This window comes from Bos mutus, chromosome 8 (genome assembly GCF_027580195.1).
Source record: "Bos mutus isolate GX-2022 chromosome 8, NWIPB_WYAK_1.1, whole genome shotgun sequence".
Lineage (NCBI taxonomy): Eukaryota > Metazoa > Chordata > Mammalia > Artiodactyla > Bovidae > Bos > Bos mutus.
The window spans coordinates 59,890,882-59,917,118 of record NC_091624.1 but is presented as its reverse complement, the minus strand read 5'-3'; the positions used below and the strand labels follow the sequence as shown (position 1 = coordinate 59,917,118).

Here is a 26,237-nt window from a genome sequence, read left to right as displayed (position 1 = left end):
ACAAAAGTAAAAGTGAGACCACCAGTAGTGACTGGAATCTTGGATGGTTAGATCTTACTTGATTTTGTGGGATTGTGGAAAATGGAGTCTATAATCATAGCATCTGTCTCCATCCTTCCCCTACCACAAATGAAAATCTTTGTGGTACACTTTTCATTTCCTAACTCCATCCTGTTTCGTAAAGGAAAACATACATAAGTTGCCTTCCTTCTACCTTTTAATACAGCCCTAGAGATTATAATGAAAACTAGAAAAATGATCATATCTTGGACTCCCTAAGGGAGTGAAACCAAGAGGCTCTATTATTAACACCAAAATAAAATGCTATTTGCTTTCTCTCCATTTCCATACTTTTTCTTTCCTATCATCTCTGCTATCATCAAGAGGTCTGTTGCTATACCTGAGGCCGTATGTCTAACTTGCGTGGCATCATGTCATAAGCACTTAGCATAGTGTTTATCACCAGGAAGGTACTCAGTAAATACCTGTGATTTTTGTGCCTACCAGGAGCTGTCCTCTTCTGACCCCCAGGGCTCCATCTCCCAGGACCACTGCTACAGTGCCATTTCACAGTCCTTTGCCAGATGGTAAGAAGAGCTTTAAGCTCCACTGGCAGGGGAGGAAAAAAATTAATTGAAGTCACAGAGCAGACACCAGAATCGAGAGAAGTTGAATGTGGGTGACGCAGGAGCATCTGCATGTTGATACCCAGCTGCTCCACAGGCAGATCTCCAGCTAAGACTCAGGCCAACAATGAGTGTCAGTAAATTGCCTCTGCACCTCCTGGGTCTGAAATTCCAGCCTTCCAACAGTCAACAGGAGGGTAATTTGGTAGGAGTCCAGATTCATCCTTTCCATGAAGTCTCCCTGCAACTCCCACCAGAGGAACCTTGGCTGCAGCCTGACACGCAGCCTTAGCTCAGCATCCAGCACAGTGGGCCAGCCCAGGGCACAAACAGCAGAATGGGGACAAAATGGTCAAGGAAGCCAGAGACAGCCGGGGGTGCAGGGACAGGGCCCAGGCAGCACAGACCCTCATTTCCCACCCCTTGGCCAAGTACCCAAAGTTGAAGTACTAGAAGGCAGGGGATAACCATGCCAACATCTCCAAACATTAGTCGTGTCCTCACTGGTGCTGTTATCAGGTCAATCAAACCTTTTTTCCTCCCACCAGTGCCTATAGCCATCTGTAGCTGCCAACTTGTTTTTCAAATATTTTCCATTAAGACAGTGTGTTTTGTCTATAAACTATCTACCCCTAGATGAGACAACTAGATAATGTTTTGTTATGAACTAAGCAAGCAACCCAGGGATATTTCCCTCCCAGCCCCTTCCTTGTTCCATGTCCACCCGGAACTGGGAGGCCCATGAGAGCACTGGGAGAGGAGCATTTCTGCCTGTGAAGTCCCCATCCAATCAGCTCATCGGGATCAGAGCAAATCCTAGGATACACATGGCATTACCTCCAGACTAACGCCAAAACATGTAAACTGATCTGGAGACGCAAAAGGTGGAATATTCGACCTGAAAAGTTTCTCAATCTCTCCAATCTCTAATTTGGACCAGAAAGAACTGACAGCTTGATTTATCATCATGATGGAACTTAATGCCCTAAAATAATTGCTAGAAACCTGGATGCTCCACTAGAAAAATAAATCAACCTAAAAATGTAGTCTCCGTATGTAGTCCCCAACATTTCAGGATGACATCGAGCCATTGGGTGAGGTCTGGAGGTGAGTGTAAAAAGAGAAAAGAGGTCGTTCAGAAGGTGTGTTTATTGGAAAGCCTAGTACAAGCATGCCCACACCAATTGTAAAAGTGCAGATTTATTATGTTTAGCAGAAATGCAGTCTGTACATCTGAAATATTATCCAAATGACCTGGCTTCAACTTAAAAATCTTCTATGAATTGAAACAAGTGAATTAGGGAGGCTATTGCCTTTAGCACTGAAGGGTCTGTGGGAGGTGAGTCAAGAACCATTTATAGTAGTGATAAAATACTATATTTAAGGCTATAAAAATTTGGCATAAAAGGTCTCAGTTCAGAAGTAAAATTGTTTTATGTGTTCAGCAAAAGAGCAACTGCAAAGTTTTACAAATGGGAAGTTTGACCTACTGAGATTTCAAAACATAAAATCTGTCAATTATTTCTGGGGACTGGGTATCATAATTACCCCCCCTTGAATGTTAAAATGGAAATCAGAACCATGAAATCAGTAACTGCTTACCCTGACCACGGCACACATGGCTAACGACAATTACCCAGAGCCATTGTCTGACTGGCACATTATGTGCCCAGTGTGCATTACTGGGATGGGCCACCTGGGAACTTAGCAAGAAATCAGGAAAAAGCATTGGAACCCTGTCCAGTGAACAGAAACCTCATCTGATAGGGTGTAACACTTCTGCTCAGCCAAGAAGCCAGGGATCCTGCACTGGGGATTCTAAGACTGATTCAAGTTAGAATTAGTAGAAAACGCTGGGCAACTGACAGATGTGTTTTTAAATCCAAAGAGCCTTACTAATTTTAGCCTCCTCCAGGACTCTGACCTCAACACTACCTCGCTCCCCTCATCCTCACTCTCCAGCTACACTGGGGGCTCCTGCTCATGATTGTTTCTGGCCTATTCTTGATCCCAGGCCCTGCCTGAGCTGTGGTTTCTTCCACTGGAATACTTTAGATATTAACCTGGCTGGTTCCTTCCTGTCATCACATCTCAGTTTAAACATCACCTCTAAGAGGCTTCCCTTCAGCACTCAACCTAAAGCCAGCCTTTCTTTCTGTCTCTCTCTCGCTCTGTCTCTTTCTCCTTCCTGCCCCCACTCCTCACCTCCATTCTCATCCTCAACAAACACACATACGCACATCAATTACCTTTTTTCAATGCTGGCAGATCACATGCAATGATCTCTTATTTCAATTTTGTATGCAGTTTTAAAACTTGTTTGCTGTATTTCTTCATTAACACGTAACTGCCAGTCAGGCAGGCAGGGACGTTATTTTCTTTGCTGTCCTTTCATCAGTTTCTGAATCCTGCCCACCCTGAGTAGATGCTCAATCCACAGTTTTAGAACAAACAGACAAGCAGATTCCTAACAAGCAAACCTATGGTACAGGTTTGAAAGGGCCCTTGTGGGGAGTGGAAGAGCCGAACTCCAGCCCCAGAGCACGCTGTGCCAGCCAAGTTACTACACACTTGTCTATGGGCCTCACGTGCTTGTGTGGAAGCAGAGACTGGACTGTGAGTGGTCAGCCTCCTATTCTGTGAAGCCTTTCTCTCCCCCACTGTCCACTTCTCCCAATTTAGCCAGAGCAGCTTTGCTTTCCTCTTTTTTTATGGATTTGATTTTTCATAAGTTTCCATTTGATGAAGGATTCTGCTGCTAAAATAAAAATGTTAATCCTCCAGATTAGATAAACCCTTCGGCTTGAAATTAATCCAGGCTCAGCCTCTTTAGCAGTTGTCTGATTCTGGGAAAAGCATTTAACTTCTCTAAACTTCAGTATCATTGTACATACTGGGGGCAATTTCGGTACCTGCCTGGCAGCATTGCTGGGAGTCAATCCCTCTTTCGGGGAGTAACAGCTCCCCGAAAGATATCCACACCCTAATCCCTGAATCCCACGAATATGTTGCCTTCTGCAGCAAAAGGGACTTTGAAGATGTGATTAATGTGGAAGATTTTAAGATGGGGATATTATCCTAGATTATCCATATGGGCAAAACCTAAGCACATGAGTCCTTAAAAGTGGAGAACCTTTCTATCTACAGTCAGAGAGAAATAAGAGAGAAGGGGAGAGCCGTCACTGCTGGCTCTGAAGCTAGTTGAAGCCCCCCACCACCGCTCAAGCCGAGGGATGTAGGTGGTCTCTCAAAGCTGGATACAACCCTCAAAGATAGCCAGTAAGGAGATGGATCTCAGTCCTACAACTGTGAAGAACTGAATTCTGCCAACGACACAGATGAGTAAGGAATTGGATTCTCTATGTAGAGCCCCCAGAAAGGAGCCAGCCCTGCCACAACTCTGATTTTAGCTGAGACCCGTATCAGCTTTTAACCCACAGAGCAGTAAAATAATCAGTCTGTAATGTTTTCAGCTGGCTATGGTAATGTGTTACAACAGCAATAGAAACCTAATACACCATTTAAAATACATAATTAAGTACTTCGCATATGGTAAGGGCTCAATAAATACTGCCATTTCTTATAGATATTATTAATGGCATAATTACTAATATTGTTTTATCTCTTCCTGCCTGGATGTTGAGCTCTGAATTCTGAAACCCCTTGTCCTGCCTCTCTTGGAACATCATCTTTGTAGCTGTTGTAGAGGAACTGTTTACCAGTTTCAGGGGCTGAGTGGTGTGCTGGATTACAGCTCAAGGAAATTTCTTGAGATGCAAGAATACAACAGTGCAAATTAACACCACTAAAGAGGGGCAGACGGATGGATGGATGCTGTATATTTCTGGATAGGATGGCTTGAGAGGGACACCACATGACTTATGCAACAGTTTGGCTGAGAACGTTTAACCTGAGTCTAACCAATAAGAAATATTAGGCAAAAGCAAAATGAGAAACATGCTATTAAAAAGGAACTGCTGCCTTTCAAAAATGTGTCACAAAGGACAAAGAAGACCGAGGAGTTGCTCCAGATTATGAAAGAGACAAGCAACTAAATGCAATGTGTAATTCCAGAACAGATCCCCATTGGACATGACAGTCAACTGAAAAAAAGTGGAATATAGAGGGTAGATCAGTGTATTTATCACTGATAAATTTCTTGAAGTTAATGACTATACTGTGGTTATATAAAAGAATGTATTTATTCTTAAGAAATATACACTGAAATATTTAGAGATAAGGGCCACAATGTATGCATTGTATTTTCAGTAGTTCAGGGGAAAATATATGTAACCATTCCCTTCTCCAGGGGATCTTCCCAACCCAGGGACTGAACTTGGGTCTCTCACATTGTGCGCAGATTCGTAACTGTCTGAGCCACCAAGGAAACCCGTGTATACATACATGCAAACACACACATATGTTTCTAAAGTATATGTATATTTTTAAGGTATATGTATATACATATACATAAAACCAAGTGAGTAAATTATACAGCAATCAGAGTGTAAACAACAGATAAATCTGAGTAAAGGATAAATGGTTTTAGTCTTGCAACTTTTTTGTAAGTTTGAAATTACAGGCATATCCTGGAAATGTTGTGGGTTTAGTTCTAGATCGCCACAGTAAAGCACATAGCACAAAAAAGCAACTTAACAAAATCTGTTTCTCTTCACCCAGTGCAAATGCTACGTTTACACTACACTGAAGTCTATTGAGTATACAATGGTATATCTAAAAAACAATATAAGTACCTTAATTTCAAAACACATTATAACTACAAAATGCTAACCTTCATCCAAGCTTTCAGCAAGTCATAATCTTTTGCTGGTAGAGGGTCTTATTTCAACGTTAATGGAAGCTGACTGATTAGGGTGGTGATTGCTGCAAGTTGGGATGGCTTTGGCAGTTTCTTAAAATTAGACAACAGTAAAGTCTGCCACATCGATTGACTCTTCCTTTCACAAATGATTTTTCTGAAGCAGGCAATGCCATCAATGTGTTGATGGCATTTTAACACAGTAACACTTTTTGCAAAATTGGAGTCAATCCTCTAAAACCCTGCCACTGCTTTATCAACTAAGTTTATGTAATATTCTAAATCTTTTGCTGTCATTTCAACAGTCTTCATAGCATCTCTATCAGGAGTAGATTCCATTTCAAGAAACTACTTTCTTTGCTCATCCATAAAAAGCAACTCTTCATGTGTTCAAATTTCATTATGAGATTGCAGCAAATCAGCCACATCTTCAGACTCTACCTTGAGTTCTAGTTCTCTTGCTATTTATACCAAGTCACTTCGGTCACATCTGACTCTTTGCAACCCTATGGACTGTAGCCTGCCAGGCTCCTCTGTCCACAGGAGAACCCAGGCAAGAATACTGGAGTGGGTTGCCACGCCCTCCCCCAGGCTATCTTCCTGACCCAGGGATCAAACCCATGTCTCCTGCATTGCAGGAAGATTCTTAACCACTGAGCCACCTGGGAAGCCCTATCCTCCACTGAAGTCTTGAACCCCTCAAAGTCATTCATAAAGGTTGAAATCAATTTCTTCCAAACTCCTGTAAGTGCTGATATTTTGACCTCTTCCCATGAATCACAAGTGTTCTTAATGGCATGTAAAATGGTGAATCCTATACAGAAAGTTTTCAATTGACTTTTCCAATTAATTTTACCCTGATCCTCAGAGGAATCACTATCTATGGCAGCAACAGCCTTATGAGATTTCTTAAATAATAAGACTTGAAACTCAAAATGACTCCCTGATCAATGGGGTGCTGTAAGGATGTTGTGTTATCAAGAAAGAAAACAGCATTAATCTTATTGAACATCTCCATCAGAGCTCTTTAGTGACGAGATACATTGTCTGTGAATACTAATACTCTTTTTTGTGATCAGATTTCAACAGTGGCCTTAAGATACTCAGACAGTAAAGAATTCACCTGCATTGCTGGAGACCTGGGTTCAATTTCTGGGTTAGGAAGACCCCCCTGGAGGAGGGCATGGCAACCTACTCCAGTATTCTTGCCTGGAGAATCCCCATGGAAAGAGAAGCCTGGTGGGCTACATTCCATGGGGTCACAAAGAGTCAGACATGACTGAGCAGCTAAGCACAGCAAGCCATGTTGTAAATACATGTGCTGTCATCCAGGCTTTGTTGTTCCATTTTATAGAGAACAAGCAGAATAGAGTTAGCATAATTCTTAAGGCCCCTAAAATTCTCAAAATGGTAAATGAGTATTGGCTTCAACTTCGAGTCACCAATTACATTAGCCCATAACAAGAGAGTCAGCCTGTCCTTGACACTCTGAAGCCAGGCAGTGACATCTCTTCTAGCTATGAAAGTCCTAAATGGTACCATCCAACAGAAGTCTGGTTTGTCTACATTGAAAATCTGTTGTTTAATGAAGCCACCTTCATAAATGGTCTTAATTAAACCTGGATAACTTGCTGCCACTTCTATGTCAACACTTGCTGTTTCACTTTGCACTTTTATGTTATAAAGATGGCTTCTGAAACTTCATGAATCAACCTATGCTAGTTTCAACATTTTCTCTCTGTAGCTTCCTCACCTCTCTCAGCCTTTGTAGAACTGAAGAGACTTAGGGCCTTGTTCTGGATTAGGCTTTGGCTTAAGGGAAATTTTTGACTGGTTTTCTCTTCTATCCAGGCCATTCAACCTTTCTCCACATTAGCAATAAGGCTGTTTCACTTTATCACTTGTGTGCTCACTGGTGTAGCACTCTTTATTTCCTGCAAGGACTTTTCCTTTGCATTCACATCTTGGCTGACTAGTTGGCACAAGAAGCCTAGCTTTCAGCCTACCTCAGCTTTTGACCTGCATTCTTCACTAAGCATAATCACTTCTAACTTCTGATTTAAAGTGAAAGACGTGCAACTCTTGCTTTCACTTGAACACTTAGAGGCCACTGTAGGATTATTTGTTGTGTTGTTGGTCAGCTGCTCAGTCACGTCCGACTCTTTGCAACCCCAATTGGCCTAATTTCAATACTGTGTCTCAGGAAACAGGGAGAAACATACAATAATAAAGAAAAAGCTGGAAATAGTGTGAGAATTACCAAAATATGACACAGAGACATGAAGCGAGCAAATGCTGTTGGGACAATGATGCCAACAGTCTTGCTCAATACAGGGTTGCCACAACCTTCCATTTGTAAAATACGCAATATCTGTGAAGTGCAATGAAATGAGGTAAGCCTGTAAAATGTTAAAAGAAAAGCAATCCCAGTTTGCAAAACTGTAAAGGGAAGGAATGAGTAGCTCTTGGCATCCATTAAAGGCAAACCACATGTTTTCTACTGATTTGTCTTTCCATCAGATACCCTATCTCATCATGCCTGTCCATGTTCCAGGCATTTAGAATGTACAGCTTCCCAAACCAGCATCGAGACACAAAATTTTCTCAAACTTTCCATTATATGTATTAAACATAAGTCTTAGAGAAAACACAATTTTCAAATAATCCACTAGTTTTAGACACCATAGTTCTTAGTCCCTGAAGTGCTTGCCACCTGCTTAGAAATATCCATACAGAAGACTAAATGCACTGCCTCAAAAAGGTGGCACAGCTGTCAGCCAAAATGTTAAACGAATGAAATAATCAGTTCATCATAAAAAATAATTACATGTATTTACTGCACATAGACAGAATTATTGACAACAATGCACCTACAGAAGGGATCATGGTGGGCTGGATAAATCACAGGTGCCTCCAAATAATTCTAAATGTTTGCCCATTTAATTCTCATTGCACTATAAGCCCTTTCATCTTTGACAGTGTTGGTAAAGAATGTCGGTGTTTGGGGTGGTGTGCTATGGAGACTGAATCCTCTTCCCTTCTATTCACACACCAAAATATATGAGGTTTTGAGCCTTCTGCGGTCAAGCCAGCCCCACTTCCCTCAGTGCCAAGCTTCTTTAGAAAACACTGGAGATTCCTAAAATGTATCAAAGCTTTGGAAAATTGCTCTCATAACTGACAAGAAACACAAATGCGCTCAGGCACCCACGTGTGCATCCATCATTTGACAACATCTTATTCAAAACTGTCTCAAGACCCAGGAATGAAAATAGCAATGGCTCTCCTACCAGGTCGGTGGCTTCTCTCAAAGTGAAGAAAGAAACGCTGAGCATCTCATCCATGTCATTTGTGACCATTAGAAAGACTGAAGGATGCTCTTCCATTTAATCCCTTTGGACTAACAACACAGCCCATCTGGAGCATAAAAACCCCAAGCCTAGAGAAAAGAGACAGCACAGATGAGCAGTTTCCACACACTTTCTCCATTCAGAGGTGCTAATAAGGAAAAATGCCGAATTACTATGATTGCCCGTGACTTGAAAATAGCTTATCACCTGCCAATATGAATGAAGGCTCCTGGAGGGCTGAGGAACAGCAGAAAGAATAATGGCCTTAGAGACAGAATCCTTATGGTTCCTGAGAGGAATCTCAGCTGACTGCAAAGGGGCCTGCCTTATAAAACAGAGCTCTTTTTGAAAACTTGTCCTGGGGTGTTCCCATGCCATGGAGAAAGAAAATAGAAGAGCATTCACAGAATAATCAGGCCCATAAAATACGAAATGAAGGGAAGACACTGCCAGCAATTACCTCAAAGAATCCTACAAGATAGACAGCCAATCAAAGATATTTCATGGTGGGGCCAAGCTCTCTGCAAATTCGACAGACAATTGTTAGCCTGCTCTCTACTTCATGTGTTATTGTGTAGAATTAATGACACTGTGAAATCCCTCTTGTTTTCAGACCTAAGTGCCACCGGAATTCTGTTAGAGCAGTCACATGAGATTCATTAAGAAGAGTTTGGCTTTGTAGAGATTGGGCATTCGGCTATTTCACAGAATGTTTTCTCTGTCATCACAAAGCCCCTGTGTTAGGGCTACTGTGGCTCCGTCAGTCCCGCATCTCCATCCTTGCAAGGCCCCGCAAGCCGTCATATCTCAGGGTGGCTTGCCTCATTAGCAGGTGCTATGTTTTTATTTTTATTATGATAATGGATTCATTTCCCCATGGACTGTTTGGACTAAGTATAGCCATAGCCTGAGTTCTCTTTTATGGTCAACTTTTCATTTTATTTACTGCAGCACCAAAACAACTAGGATTTGTTTATTAATCTTTGTTCTCTTTGGGAATGGCTACAAGGAGAAAGGGCTCTCAAAAACCTGAAGAGTATTACCTTTTCATTCAGTAATTCATTGCCCACCCTCACAAAACCTATATACGTGCTGTGGGTACATTCATATGCACACACATGTGTGCTTGGGGAACACCCCCCCATACACCACAGACACATCAGTGTTCTAACATGTGATTGGGGGTGCAGAGACTAACTCTGTGCTGGAAACAGGACATGTGCCCTTCACGAACAGGTGGGGAAGCAAATACATAAAAATGTTTCTGCTCTTTCAGTACCTTCTCTAGATAAATCACAGTGCTGCTTCTAACTTTCTTTCCACTTTTTTCTAATCCTAGTCCTCACCTCAATCCAGTACACTTAAGAAGCCCTGAAAAACTACCACTTTTGGAGAATGTGCTCAGAGGGTCTCTCCCGTCTCACCCCACCCATCCCATACATATACACATGCACACGCTCAGCTCCAGTACTTTGTTCCTCTACAACCGCAAAAAAATGCCATTCTTACTCTAAATAACATGCAGAGTGTTATTCAAAAAGCTCACGCTGACAAGATTTGTTATAGCATTGCCAGTTGCAGTTGATCATGTGTGTGGATGTGTGTAGTTCTTAAAGAGCCATAGTTTCAAGTGTGTATCTCCTGTGAACTCCGTTCTACCCGAGAAACACTATAAAATGTACTTTTGATCATCAAAGAACTTGAAGCCCTGGGCTAGTGGTCAGTAAATCTACATTGAAAGCTCAAACTGACACTAATTAGCTTCTTGCTTAGGTCAAGTCCTGAAAAGTGTAGGTTTCAGTTTTTTTAATCTGTACAAAAGGGGGGGTGGGGGTGGAAACCAAACAAGATCAAGGGCCTAACTTCAAATCCCTGCAGGTGCCAGGCAGGAACCACGGTTGGGTTGGCCAGCTGGGGAGCTCAGGCCTAGGGCCAGGGGTCCAACAGTTCAGATGAGTCATTTGCTGCTCAGCTATCTGTTGTTGCAGGTAGAACCTGAGTGTAATCCAGACTGTCATGAGAAATCTTTTGATTTCTTTAGACATAATAGAGGTCAACCCTGTGCTGGTCCACCAAACATTTCTGCAAACCAGACTCCAGTTAAGCAGCTTCTGAACTACCTGCCCTCCAAGGTCCTCTGGCCCCATTTTGTATAATGTTTAGAGTCATCCAGGAACTGGCATGCAAACTGAGTATTCAGAAGAATGTATGGACATTGGGGAACCCAGTCACTGAATCCCTCAGATCACTGAACAATGATGAGCTATGGTCATCGCTCACTCAACACTGTTTCAGCAGGTCCAAGTGTTTGTGATGAAAATCAATATGGGATTGATGACTTTTGACAAGGAGGAGGGGCTTAAAAGGAACATTAAAGGAAACAAAACTCCACTTTTAACTGTACATGTACTTGTGGCTGATAGTCTACACAAGGAAGAGGAAGTAGGTCTCTATATAATCTACCACACAACTCTAGAGACTCAGCAAAACCTCCCAGGGCTGTAAGAAATCAAAGCACAGAAGTACAGAAAAAAGGAGCAATCGAAACATACCCAGTACTCCACAGAAGCCATCAAATACCACGAGAGAGAAAATGTGTAGTGACGAAGAAGACCTTGAACACAGAAAAACTCGCAGATCAAGGGAAACATTTTTGAAGAAAACTATTTCCAAATTCTGTGAAGTTTTCAAAAGGTAAAGTAAGAAGCAAAGGCTCCAAACCTAGGGGGAAGGATAGATTCTCTGGCTGGTGCCACCTGATTAACGAGCAGAAAGTGATCCAGTTGCTATAGTGACTTGAAGATACACAAAAGAAAACATCACTTCTTTAAAATATTCCTGATGATGAATAGGCAGAGTCTTTCAAAATATCTTCTTAGAAATGAAAGAGGCTCCTTTTTGGTTTTTTTTTTTTAAGAGCCTATCACAGAGGATGGTGCTTAGATTTTTTTTTTTTTCCTCTAGATAACAGAACTTGTTTACACAAGCTCTAGTTTGCTTACACAAACGAGCAATTTGGGCAAAAAGTAATGACCAGAAAATATGTCTGTTGGAGAGTAAATTTTGTTTTTCAGCAGTTTTGTTTCTGTTTAGGCAGCAAGGGAGAACAACGTATGTTGTCTTGTTTTTTCTTTTTTTCTAACGATATATTTAGCTGGAGAATTTCCGTGGACGCTGAGGTTGTGAAGTGCACCTAAACAGAGTCAGGAAATGAAAGGTTATGCTTTCTGTAACCTTCTCTTACCTGAATAGAGAGGTAATAAAACATATGATTTAGGGGAGACTGCACACCCAGTCCCTCTGCCTTCTCCAGCTTGGCTCCCGCAGCCCTGGACACTTATTTCAGGATCCAAAGGATTGTTCTGTTTTGCTCCAGGCAGTTTAACTTTGGCACAGTATCCTGAATAGATTGGAGATTCCAAGCAAAGTCTGGACATGAAAACTGCAATGATGAAATATCCTGGGGACCCCTTCTGCAGAGGGAGGAAGGCTCTTAGTTACACGATGCGGGTAGACTTAGTGCAAAGTCCAGCTGAATGTCCCAAGGCTGTGCCTGGACAGACATTCATTAGCTGACAATGTGATGTGGGCTTTTAATAATGGATAGACGAATCAGCAGTCTTGAATAGCACAGTAAGCCTGCATATTAAGATCTTTTAGAGTGAGTGTGGGAATATTTTTAAACAAGGATATGTAATCTTAAATAGAGGCAGTGTGGAAGAGATAGAAAAGTCACTTGGAATTCATAGGAACAGAAGTTTCCAAGTCTTCATTTGTTCTGTATGATCTTGAACAAGTGGCTGAGATTCCTTGGGGCTCAGTTTACTCATCCTTAAAATGAAGGGCTTGATATGTATAACTATGGCTGATTCATGTTGATGTTTGATAGAAAACAACAAAATTCTGTAAAGCAATTATCCTTCAATTAAAAGAAATAAATTTCTAAAAAATAAAAAAATTGGAAAAAAAATAGGGGCTTGGACCACCTTCAGTTTAGCCAATATATCAAGCACCTTCTATATGTCATCAGCTCCCACCTGTGTCAACGACCCCTACTCCTGAGTATATGGTTCCAAATAGAGTACCACTCAGCTGCTCAAGCCCAAATTCCCAGAAACTATTATTTCTCCTCCTCTTTCTGGGCTTTATTACAAATACTTCTCTCCACAATTCAGAACCAGGTGAGCATTAAGATTTGGTGGGGGGGTGGAATACAGAAACAGATCAAAGTGGAGAATACATGTTAGATCCATAAAAAGTGAGCCTCCTAACACTCCGCCACCCCCATTAAACTTCCCATCTCAAGCATGCTGAGTCCCTTCTCCCAAACTCCTCAATCACGTAAGACAGAGCATTCCTCTTCCTCTTATAAAGAAACAGGTGAATTACCAAGAAGAACTAGTAGCGATCTTTCCAATATTTGAAAAAGGAAGGCAGAAACACAGAGGAAAAATGACGGCCACTAAACACTATTATCACTGCATTCATTTCCAAGGGCTGCTATAACAAAGAATTACAAATTGAACTGGCTTAAAACAACAGAAATCTATGTTTCTCACAGTTTTGGAAGCTGGAAATCCAAAATCATGGAGTCAGCGTAAGTGACTCCTTTTGGAGGCTCCAAGGGAGGTTCTTTCCTCACCTCTTCCTGGCTTCTGGTGGTTTCTAGTCATCCTTGCCTTCCTTGGCTTACAACTACATTACTCTAATCTCTTCCTTCGTGATCTCATTAACATCTTCCTTCTGAAACTGTATGTCTGTCTTCACATGCCTTGTTATATAAATATAAATCACTGGATTTAGGGGCTACTCTAATCTAGTGTGTGACCCCTAAATCCAATGACTGGGGCCACCCTAATTTACTGTGAGGCTTCCTTGGTGGCTCAGATGGTAAAGAACCTGCCTACAAAGCAGGAGACTCAGGTTCGATCCCTGCGTTGGGAAGATCCCCCAGAGAAGGGAAAGCCAACCCACTCCAGTATTCTAGACTGGAGAATTCCATGGACAGAGGAGCCTGGTGGGCTACATTCCATGGGGTTGCAAAGAGTCGGATAGGATTGAGCGACCTACAAGTAGAAACTCATCTTAATTTTGTTATATCTGCAAAGAATTTATTTCCAAGTAAGGTCACATTCACAGGCACCAGGGGTTAGCATGTGAACACATTGTTTGGGGGACATAATTCAACCCAAAGAGTCACCAAGTCATTTCTACTTTCTAAACGTTGTTCACCCTGTCCACATCAACCCACATCCAGTACTATAGTTCAGGTCATAAACATAGTTCATCTGGATACTGCAATAGTCTTTTTAACTGGTCTCCCTAATTCTAATCTTTTTCTATTCTTTCACTTCTGAATTTCATGCTCTATCCTGCAAAATGGCATGCTTTCTAAAACTTAAACCTGTTGTGACAACTGCCTACAAATCTAAAATGATTTCCTACAGCTCTGTGTAAAACCTGTATTCCTGAGCATGACATAAAAACTTCGTAATTTAGCCACTGGTTTCTTCCATCTTCTCTCTCCTATCTCTTCATGCTTACTTGAGTCCTAACATCTACTCTACAGGTGCTACCTCAAATTCTTTGGAAACCACTTTTGTACTTTTCCCATTCTTTAATTTAAAAACCTGTATGTTTTTAAGGTGAGGGCATCTATGCTGTATTCTAACAAGGTTTTTGCCACTCTCTCTATGGTTTCTTCAAGGAGAATCTCATGAACCCATTTACTAAAGGAATTATCTCCATAAATTCAGCTCTTATCTACCTCCAGGCTTTTCCACATTAAAAAGTTTCCACCCTCTCCCCCCCTCAAACTCACTTTTCAGATCTCATCTAAGCTTCCACTTCCTCTAGGAACCCCCCACCACACACACACACACACACACACTCTTTTTTCTTCATAAATTGTTCACAATTCTGTTAGTAACACTGATCACATAGCATTCTACAATATCTTTTTACTTGCTGCATTGATCCATAGACCATAAGCTCCATATTGTATCAGGAATTAGTCATCATTGTAGCCACAGCATATAGTAGAACCCAAAATATACTTGCAAAAGGGATAAATTAATGCTGGGCATAACACTAGGGACTAGGGTTGCAGAGATGAGTAAGATATATTCCCTGAATATGGCAGATCATTAATAATTCACAACACCCCCACTGGATAAGAGTGACAGCATAAACACAAAATTCACTGGAAACTCAGAAAAAGACTCATTCTTTTGGAAGAAGCAGAGTATTCAAAAGAAACAAACAAAAATCCCTCATATTCTTCTAACATTTAAGCTGGGCTTTGAGCCTAAGTTCTCCTCTGGCTCTTATATTTTATTATTCCAAGTCTTTCATCACAATTTCAGAGAACTTCCTGCAACTCTTTTAGTGTCTTTCTGAAATGACTGATATTCTTTCATACACCAAAATTTCACATCTGCTTCTCAAGGTATTTTCCTTCTCTTTATTAAGTCTCTTGATTCTTCTCCACAGTCTAAAAGCTGTTCATTTTCTTGATTATTCTATTTTAGTATAATAGGTCTTCTTTCAGATCAAAGATATAATTATATGTTTATGCTGTTTCTTGGGACTAATGCCTAGTTCAGTTCAGTTGCTCAGTCATGTCCGATTCTTTGCCGCCAAGTGAATTGCAGCACATCAGGCCTCCCTGTCCATCACCTACTCCCAGAGTTCACTCAGACTCACATCCATCGAGTGGGTGATGCCATCCAGCCATCTCATCCTCTGTCACCCCCTTCTCCTCATGCCCCCAATCCCTCCCAGCACCAGAATCTTTTCCAATGAGTCATCTCTTCACATGAGGTGGCCAAAGTACTGGAGTTTCAGCTTTAGCATCATCCTTCCAAAGAACACCGAGGACTGATCTCCTTTAGAATGGACTGGTTGGATCTCCTTGCAGTCCAAGGGACTCTCAAGAGTGTTCTCCAACACCACAGTTCAAAAGCATCAATTCTTCAGCGCTCAGCTTTACTTTATAGTCCGACTCTCACATCCACACATGACTACTGGAAAAACCATAGCCTTGACTAGACAGACCTTTGTGGGCAAAGTAATGTCTCCACTTTTTAATATGCTGTCTAGGTTGGTCATAACTTTTCTTCCAAGGAGTAAGTGTCTTTTAATTTCATGGCTGTAATCACCATCTGCAGTGATTTTGGAGTCCCCCAAAAATAAAGTCTGACACTGTTTCCACTGTTTCCCCATCTATTTCCCATGAAGTGGTGGGACCAGATGCCATGATCTTCGTTTTCTGAATGTTGAGCTTTAAGCCAACTTTTTCACTCCCCACTTTCACTTTCATCAAGAGGCTTTTTAGTTCCTCTTCACTTTCTGCCATAAGGGTGGTGTCATCTGCATATCTGAGGTTATTGATATTTCTCCCGGCAATCTTGATTCCAGCTTGTGTTTCTTCCAGCCCAGCCTAGTTATCTTTTAACAACTCTGGAAAATTCTTAGGTATTCTGTTCTCTTTGAACATTGCCTCTTTCACATTCTATCATCTCTTTTTGGAACTTTAACATATATTAGACCTTCTCATTTTAACCTCCACTATCTCTCATTGCTCTTTCCTGTTTGCTTTTTTGTCTATCTGGACTGAATTTTCTTTCGTTGTATTTGTGTTTGAGTTTACTAGTTTTCTGCCTCTTGTGCCTAATCTACTTAATCTATCCATTGAGTTTTAAATTTGAATTTTTATGTCTTTCACTTACAGAGTTTACATATGGTTATTTTCAACTGTTTGGTTACTTTTCTACTCTCAAAATGCTCTTTCATTTCTCTGAAATATTAAATTTTTATTTTTATGTCAGATAATTTCAAGATCTGTAGTCTCTGTGGGTCTGATTCTGCTGTCTATTATTTCTGCTGACTTGCATTCAGAGCATCTGATTTCCTTATGGCTCATGTTTTTAAACTGTGACCACTCTCCTTTAATGTCAGAATATTTCTATTTTTTTTTAACCAACTCAACATAATTGAGATTTATACCATTTTCACACAACAGTAGAGTACAAATTCTATTCAAGTTCCCATACACTATAAACCAGGAGACACGGAAACATATTCAGGGACACAAAACAAAGTGCAAAAATGTCATGGTCTAAAGGTACTGAAATCATACAGAGTCTATTCTCTTACCACTATGGAATTACATTAGAAATCAATGTCAAAAGATGTTTGAGCTATACGCCAATACAAAATGTTTTTGATATTAAAAAATTAAAATTAAAAAAGAAAACATACTACAGGTGCTGGTGGTAATAAAAATGTTATACTAAAATGTAAAAAAAAAAAAAAGGTATCTTGAAAACAACCCACATATTTTCAAGTGCAATGGGACATTTACCAAGAGAGTTCTTTGACTTAGCACTAAAAGCCTCAATAAAGTTAAAAAACTGAAAAAACACAAAGGGTAATTGCAGAAAAGAAAGAATTTAAATGAGAAATTAATATCAAAATGAGAGATTAACATCAAGGATGAATGTGAGAATACTTTGAGATCTGGGTTAAGATTACATTTCTCTAGAGAGGATTCGCATTTGCCTCTACCAATTGCTTTGGGATACTACCTACCTGGGTCTAGTTTAAGTTTTCCTTATGAGATACTTTAGAACACACAGATAACATGAATTCTGGTTAAAAACCTATGTAAGAGCCAATGTAAGATGCAACATAATTAAAAACCCACGTAAGATCAAATTCCCAGAAGAGGTTTGTTGTCGTCGTTGTTTTAATCTACCCAATGCCAAATACAGGACCAGGATGGTTTGGTTCTTGTTCGGTGGTTGTTGCCCTCTTCTCCAGGCAACTTTATTTTTTAATTCAGCCTTACACTGAAACTGTAGTCCTTAGGTTCTCATTTTAGTCTTATATTTTATCTGGCAACCCTAACAATAATAAGAATACTCTGAATTTTTCCATTCAAAATGAGAAAGAAAAGCCTATTTAAAGGAGAAGAGAGGAGAATCACAACTTAGTTTCTTTCAGGCCCTAAACAAATATTTCTGTGGTGCTCTAGTTTAAAGGTTTTTACATCTGTTTTACATTTTACTACATCATGATGTCTTCTCTAGCCAGCTTTGTTACTTGCTGTCCTCTCACCAGATTGCAAGCTCCCTGAGAGCAGAGGTTGCCTTTCTTATCTGCATATACTCTGTACAACATGAAAAGCAGTGCATGGGTTGCTTTCAGTTAAGTGTTTATTGCTCCTAAGTTATTTCATTGCTGAATTCTCCTCCTTTTCCATCCATCCAGGTGCTCCAGCAAGAGTCAGGGAGTCATCTGACTTTCTTATCTCTCACATCTTACATCTATTCTCAATTTTATCTTCTCAATTTCTCTTAAATCTGACTTTTCTTCATGACTGCACCTATAGTATTCAGTTCAGTTCAGTTGCTCAGTTGTGTCCGACTCTTTGCGACTCCATGAATCGCAGCACGCCAGGCCTCCCTGTCCATCACCAACTCCCGGAGTTCACTCAAACTCACATCCATCGAGTCGGTGATGCCATCCAGCCATCTCATCTCTGTCGTCCCCTTCTCCTCCTGCCCCCAATCCCTCCAAGCATCAGAGTCTTTTCCAATGAGTCAACTCTTCGCATGAGGTGGCCAAAGTACTGGAGTTTTAGTGTATCCCTAATCATTTTTCCTCTACTATATTTCTTAAAAGGGTGTTTCTCAATGTGTTACATGCAACAGTAGTTTTGCTATCTATAATTTAATAAAGGCAATCATGTCTATAGTAAAAATAAGTTATTTTTAAATACAGCACCTCATGTCTTCCCATGACTCTTAGATTAGAATGCAAACCTGTTACCTTGGTCTATAAGACTATATTTTATCTGGTCCTGCCCTGGACCCTGGCCTCATATCCCGACTCTCTCCCTTTCTCTTTATTCTCTTCAGCCCCACTGGCCTTCCTGACATTCCATAAACAGATCACACTTTCTTGGTCTCTGTCTAGAACATTCTACCCTCAGAACTACACAGGGCTAACTCTGTGTTATCATTCTAATCTCTATTCAAATGTCAGTTCTTGAAAGGCTGTTTCCCAACTAGCCTAAGTTAAAGCCTCCCTTCTCCATTATAGTCTCATCACTTCTAACCCTTTATCTGAATATATTATTTATGTTTTTCTTCTTCATTCAATGCCTATTTCTGGAGTATCTGCTATGTGTCAGGCAATGCTGTTGGTATTAAGGTACAGAAAAATAAAAACCAAACAAAACATGGAGCCTGAATTTTAGTGGCTACTTAACACATTTATTGAAAATATGTATTTTTTATTTAGATTCTAAAAATTATCTAATTTTTCTTTTATCATCTGTCTTCCCCCTAAAATGTAAGTCCTAGAATGAATGAATAAGTGAAAGAACCTACAGCTGTAGAGAGCAATCCTCACATGAACTCAGCTGTGTATATGCAGCCATCACTTTTACCTGCTAGTTGGTTTAGAGAAGGATGAAAATCCATAAACAGCTTGACTATTATGCTATTCCATTGTTGGAATCAGGAGACCTGGTAAAGACTAAAATCCAACATAGAATAGAGCCCTCTTTAGCCAACATTTGTAGACAATGATTTGGATGATTTATTCATGTCTCTTCTACTACTGTGTCCCTCCAGTGGGTTGTGCCCCACTGTCAGCTGCACTACTTGCATTACTGCCAATTCAAATATTTATTCATTGTCCTTGGACACCATTGAGGACAAAACGATTGAAAATCATCAACAGTCCCCCTAACCAAATACTTTGTATCCCAGCACCACTGAACCTTCCAGAAAAATCTTCTGCTTTGACAAAGCTGTCAGAGGGTCCATTTCATATTTGAGTGTTCACTATTTGAAGCAATTATAAGTGCAAAGTATATTTGAATTATGTACTTTCTAGTGCTATTTGGGGCTTATAATTAGTTGCACTCTTTTGGCATATAAATCCCTTAACCCAGTTCATTTTCCTGGAGTGGGGTGAGGAACGTCACTGACTTGCCTACAGATTTGTACAGCACTGTGCGGTAATGAAGTACATATTTACTCTCAGAGAATATGCATTATTGACAATGTGCTTAATTATTTCCATAAACAATTTAAGTACTGGCTGCTTATAATGCTATCTGTTTCCTCAAAGGAAGCAGCAGTGCACCTCAGTAGGAGGTGACATCCTACTGATGCTCCGAGAAGGCTGCAGCTGCTCATAAAGAGGTGGTTTTAAAATGGCTGGCCCAAGGGACAGCCCTAGTCCACTCAGGGAGTCTGAGACAGAGCCAAGAACAACCCCATTTCCTAGTCAACTACCTTCTTTACAGAGTCCTATCAGAAAAACAATTCATATTAAAAGTGAATTTTTACAAAGGAGTTTGTACAAACATCTGCCACTGTTTTAACTGCACCCCATGGAAGAACGTCAGTCCTCTCCCAGTGATGTAGAATTAGAGAATGCTGAGAAGCAAAATGGAAAGATGAAAGAACAGAAGTGGGCAGGAAAGGGACAAAAAATGAAGAGCAGAACCAAAGGGCCAGCTTCCTCAGGGGAGATCTGTGGGCAGAGAGTGTTTCCAGACACATGGCCCAAAGGACGCCAGAGACTCATAACCTAAGCACTTTCTTTCTTCCCGTAATAGCATTTCTGATTCTAACAAATTCCATGACACACATTTATTAGGAAAATAGAAACATAGACAGACACACAAATGAAATCACAGATGACTACTATTAACATTTTAGCTTTTTCTTCTGATTTTTTATAAAGTTGTATCTATACATACATATAGATGGATAGATTATGCATGTACTAGATATGGATTATCATCCTATTTCACCTAGCCTATCATGAAAATGTTTTCATATGGTTTTGTACTAGCCCATCTTATACAAATGTGCCATATTTTTTTAACTTGTTCCCAACAGAAGAACTTTTAGGCTGTCTTTTGCAGGGACATGAGACCTAGTTATTTTCATCTAGAGAAATAAATTTGTGTACTAAATCTATAGAGGGTGGTGGAAAGGTAGAGAAAGTGGCACCCAGCCCCATCATTAAAGCATGCTCATTCATATCTGTATTTTCAACTTTTCTTTCAACCCAAAAGTGCTAGATGAACAAGTTGATTAGAATTATATAGTCTGTCTATAAATAGGGGCTGGAAGTCAAGAGCAGGCAGTCCTTAGACATATGCATACGAGTGAACCCATTGGAAAGCCATTCCTTTCAATTATAACTTTAAGGAACCAAATGTAAGACACATTTTGGGGAGTTTAATATATGAATTCATTAGCTCAGATACAGCTTTTGGTTAGGTGGGCCTGAGTGAGCAGTCTCTAAAGTATGCAAGACAATCCATTAGGGCTATATAAAAATACAGAATTTGTATTCAAAATTATGTTATCCTCTTAAATCTTCTACTTTGGCATGCCCTTCTAACATATGTAAAATATTCATGCACCAGTACATATAAATAATTTAGACAGACATATATGCATTGCAGGCACATGCTAATTTTTTTAAACATTTCAAAAAATATGGAGACTACTGCTTTTGATTTGTGTTGTTATGGAGCTTTGGAAAGTTATTGGGACTAGAAACCTATAAAATATGGGGGGAGCATCAGTTTGGTCTAATGCTCTGCCTGAATGTAGGAGGCACTGGGAAGGCAGGTAAAGCCCCAGATTTTCTCAAGCCTAGGATATAGGTGACTGGACCCAAGAAGGTGACTGAGTCCAAAAGTTGGAACCATCTGAGAAAAGCAAGCAAGCATCTGGGGTATGTTGAATTACAATGAGGTGGGCACTGTTTTATGGCATCTTTACGGACATGGTCTAAGAGGCCACAGTAGAAGGACCCTAATGAATCTAGGACACCCGAGAAGAGACTGAGGTTTAGGAGCCTCCCAAGACTGCAAGTTTAACACACCCATTAGTCTAGAATCCTATGCAGTAACCTAGTAGGTCTTTGCAGTGATGGGACAGGGGCCAGATAGGTTTCAATAGCCAGTAGAAGATAGAGGCCTGGCTAGCATAGGGTGTGGATAAAAGTCCTAGGAGCCTGAAAATGAATTTTGAGAAAAACAACCATAACTAAGTTGGGAGCACCTTGACATTAACTTTTCCCTACAGTTCTGCAGAGAGTCAATTCTGCCTAAACAATCTCTATAACTCCTGGCTAATTCTGGCATATCTAGATATTACATGATATTAATAAAAGGCTATTCTTAGGATACCAAGTTTCCTCTGCCTCCCTCAGATGAAAAATAAACACACAATAAGAAACAAGTTTAGAAAAAGCAAACTAGAATCATTTTAACTTGTATGTATTTTTAATTATGTGGCTCAAAGTTTATGTAAACCATAAAAATAAATTATTTTTCTCTGGACATTTTTAAATGTTCAGCTCCATCTCAAGTTTAAAATACCCCTTTTCCAATATAGTTGGTAATTAAGAACTACTAACTCCTGATGTGGCCTGATCCACCCAACTCAATGGTAAAGGCTATAGGTATTACTGAGAATGTAATAAAATGGCAGAGAATGTAAGCTGACCACTGAAGGTGGCGCTGACAGCAGAAGTCAATGTCTCCACAAGGACAGTGCACTCATGCTGGGCTCCAGCCCTGCTGGTCTCCAAGGAAACTATGGAAAAGGGACGCAGAGAATCACGAAGCTCTCTCCAGACAGAGTGGACACTGTAGTCCTATCCGTCCCAGCCCATCCTGTAAAAATGAGACAATAAAACAAATTTTTGCAAGAAGGGACGTCTTGACAAGGCATCTGCTCACACATTCTCCTTAGCTGGGATGTAAGCAGCTGAAAGTCAGTGGCTGTTTCTGAAGATTTTTTTCCAAAAGTAGAAGGCTCTCACTGTGATCTGTCTGAATTTGCCCCATCCCTTCTCAAAATATGCTCTCTCAGCTCAAGTTTGATGAGATCAAATAACCAGATCTATTTAAATACCCTACTCTGGACGACACCTTCCAAGACAGTTAACAATTCTAGCTTGTTTAGACTCTTCAACCACCACCCCAACACACACACACACACACAAAAAGTCAGGAAAATGTCTCTTTCTTCCTTAAGCCCTCCTTACCATCCAAATGCCAACTTGATTTAGAGTCAACTTCCAGGTTTGGGATTGTTACCTTACCTTAATCCCATAGCAGCTGCCTCCCAGTGGTCAAGCTAAATCCATTTAGGTTATGTCTGACTTGTGAATCTTCTGGGGTAGAAAATTTTTTCTCAACAATTCTTATGCTTTAGAACTGGTAATAATGAGCAAGACTAATGGGCATTCATAAGCTGTTATAAGACAGAGTTCTTGTTCTATGCATTATTCATTTATGCAAACTGTTGTAAGGGTACCAAATTCACTATGCAACTGGGCTGGAAAAGTCCCTAGACTGGAGATTACATTGGTATGCACATTTCTGAGGCTTGATTCTGTTTCACATTTTCAACAGTGACTTGCTTAAGGGAGCAGGGAGCAAACTCATTAAGTTCCTAGATGGGAGGGATGGCCAGAACATTAGAGAACAGGATTAGAATTTCCTCAGCCCTTGCCAAATTAGCAAAACTGTCAGAGTCAAATATGTTCACTGAGGACAGGCAGGGAAGAGGAAAGCTGCCCAAATGCAAGCCGAGTAGTAGCAATTTCTTTAAGAGGACTAAAAAGAATGCAGATGTAAACACAGACTCATAGTGGGAAATAAACTTACCCAATATAACCATTAGTGCTCACTGGGACTTTTGCACCCTCTTAAAAAGGACTCAGATCCCCAGTCAATGGATTGTAGAAGCATAAAGCCCACTCCTGAGAATTCCACAAATTCCAGTGAGCTTTTCCTTTCCATGATGACACAATTCGCCTGGTTTATGGTTCACTTTACTGTCCTGCTCTGGTCACCCTACAGCAAACCATGCTGACCCAGACACAAAAACTATTTCCCTCCCATTAGCAAATCATGGCCTCCTGCAGAAGGGCCTGGCTATCTCCTTGATTGTCTTGGCTCTTGTTTAATCATTCTGATTAAACTTGTATCCCAAGTGGCTTAACAAGATATTTTCCTAAATATAGACAGCTCTTTAGAGGAACTCTGGGACAAGCTGTTAAGATAATAATGTTTGCATCCATGTTATCTAACAGAGGTGAGCATGACCAAGTCATAAGCCAACAGTGCTACAGCCAAGGGCCAGCACATGTAAAGTGACAGACAGTAAATACTTTCTAACTCTGTTTCAACCACTCTGAGGCTATGGCATGGAAGAATTCACACACAATATGCAAACAAAAGGGGCCCACCCGAGTAGGCCATAGATTGCCTACTCCTGCTAGACTTAGCTTCAGAATATTTGACTTTGGGGGAGGCTTAGCAACAGTCTTATCTAACGGAATCATTTTATACCTGCAGAAATCAGCACCCAGAAAGTAGAGTGATACTTATGCAAGTTCATAAAACAGTTGAGCCAGGGTGAAAACTTCAAATTAAACACAGGTAGCCCAGTTCCTAGGCCAGTGCCCTCTCCATGGTATCATCACTAGACTGTTTCCAGAAGGTTCTAGGGATCCCTGCTTACATGGTAGAACCTCTTCTAGAAATTTTTCCACTAATTTTTGGCACATGTATTAGTCACAGTATGCGTGATACACAGCAGTGTTTAGGAGGAGCCAAGATGAAAGTCTGACTCAGATGAAGTTGACTCTGCCATCAAGGAGCAGACTTCTCAAGAACCAGAATAAAGCCTAAATTAGATTAGAAAGGAAAACCAAGCAGAAAGTTCAAAGGACATAATTTTATTGGGTTGGCCCAAAAGTTTGTTTGGGTTTTTCTATAACATCTCAAATGAACTTTTGGGCCAATCCAATATTTAGTTTAAATAAAGTTAGTTCAGTTCAGTTCAGTCACTCAGTTGTGTCCAACTCTTCACGACCCCATGAATCGCAGCACACCAGGCCTCCCTGTCCATCACCAATTCCTGGAGTTTACTCAAACTCATGTCCACCAAGTCAGTGATGCCATCCAGCCATCTCATCCTCTGTCATCCCCTTCTCCTCCTGACCCCAATCTCTCCCAGCATCAGGGTCTTTTCCAATGAGTCAACTCTTCACATGAGGTGGCCAAAGTATTGGAGTTTCAGCTTCAGCATCAGTCCTTCCAAAGAACACCCAGGACTGATCTCCTTTAGGATGGACTGGTTGGATCTCCTTGTAGTCCAAGGAGTCTTCTCCAACACCACAGTTCAAAAGCATCAATTCTTCGGTGCGAGCTTTCTTCACAGTCCAACTCTCACATTCATACATGACTACTGGAAAAACCACAGCCTTGACTAGATGGACATAAATCCTCATATACCAAGATGCACATTTCAGAAAGGAGCAACTGTTTTCTATCTCCTTTTAGAATGAAAAGAGCAAACTTAGAGTATAAGTTAGATCACAGAAAGAACTTACTGGAAGTAACTCTGTCACTCACAAGAACTTCAGGCCAGAGAAAGTCACCAAATTGTCTTAATAACTGGACCTTGGAGTTGGGATCTTCCAGGGAGGGACAGGTGAGAGAAACAGTCTAAGTCAGTGATTCGCAAAGTCCTTTCTTTCTCATTAAGTCACCTGAAAGTTGTAGGAAAGAGTCCTCTGAGCCAACAGGGACACAATGAATCACTGTACTTAATGCGAACAGGACAGTTTCTTTAAGAGGGCAATGAAGAGCAGAACAAAAGGATATACTGTACTAGAAAAATAAATAAATACTTACCCAGATTTCAAAGAAGCCTCCCAGATGAGATTCCCTCACATTGCCATTAAGGGGTAACTCAATTAAAATCCCCCATTCAGGTCGGAAGCTTGCAGTCCCTTCCAAATGTGTGTGTGAACACACCAGAAGCCTTTACCTAGGTTGTGGTCAGGAGCTTCTTTATGTAGATCATTCATGAGCAACAATTTGAAGACCCAGTAGCTTGGACCTATTCCTCCTTGAAAGTCAGGGCCAAGTTTTTATGAGAACTCTTATTTTACTAGCTTTAATAAAGATAAATCATAGTGTACATCTTGTTACTAATTTAAAAATGGTGCAATCTACTGAAACATCATTTCTAGACAGTACATTTTGTGAAACCATCCCATAAGTATGTGTTTCAAGCCACAATTTTTCTAAAACTCAGTTTTTCAAATGATGAACTCGATGGTTATTATTTTGATTATTATAATTTTTTTCCAGATGATCCAGGAACCTGCACATCATGCGCTACAGGGTACTACATGTAAGTCTGGTCTTTTTTTTTTTTTTTTCCATGGCACTAACTTTTTCTACAGTTTAAGCATTACTGACTTAATCTTAAATCCAGTGATTAAAGCAAAGAGGCCCTGCAGCCTGAAGCAACTCTCTCTTGTCAGGCTATTAATGAACAATTCTTGGATTTAGCAATAAGAGCCCAGCTGTTT

The 26,237-nt window shown here is 40.5% G+C and overlaps 1 protein-coding gene across 2 annotated transcripts in view; it reads left to right on the top strand.

Moving 5' to 3' along the window:
- PCSK5 (proprotein convertase subtilisin/kexin type 5) overlaps positions 1–26,237 on the top strand; it is a 517,126-nt gene that overhangs the window by 439,967 nt on the left and 50,922 nt on the right. For both annotated transcript variants that reach the window (XM_070375753.1, XM_070375751.1), the window contains exon 25: positions 26,014–26,056. In XM_070375753.1, coding sequence (XP_070231854.1) covers positions 26,014–26,056 — 43 coding nt within the window. The remainder of the gene's footprint in view (positions 1–26,013; positions 26,057–26,237) is intronic.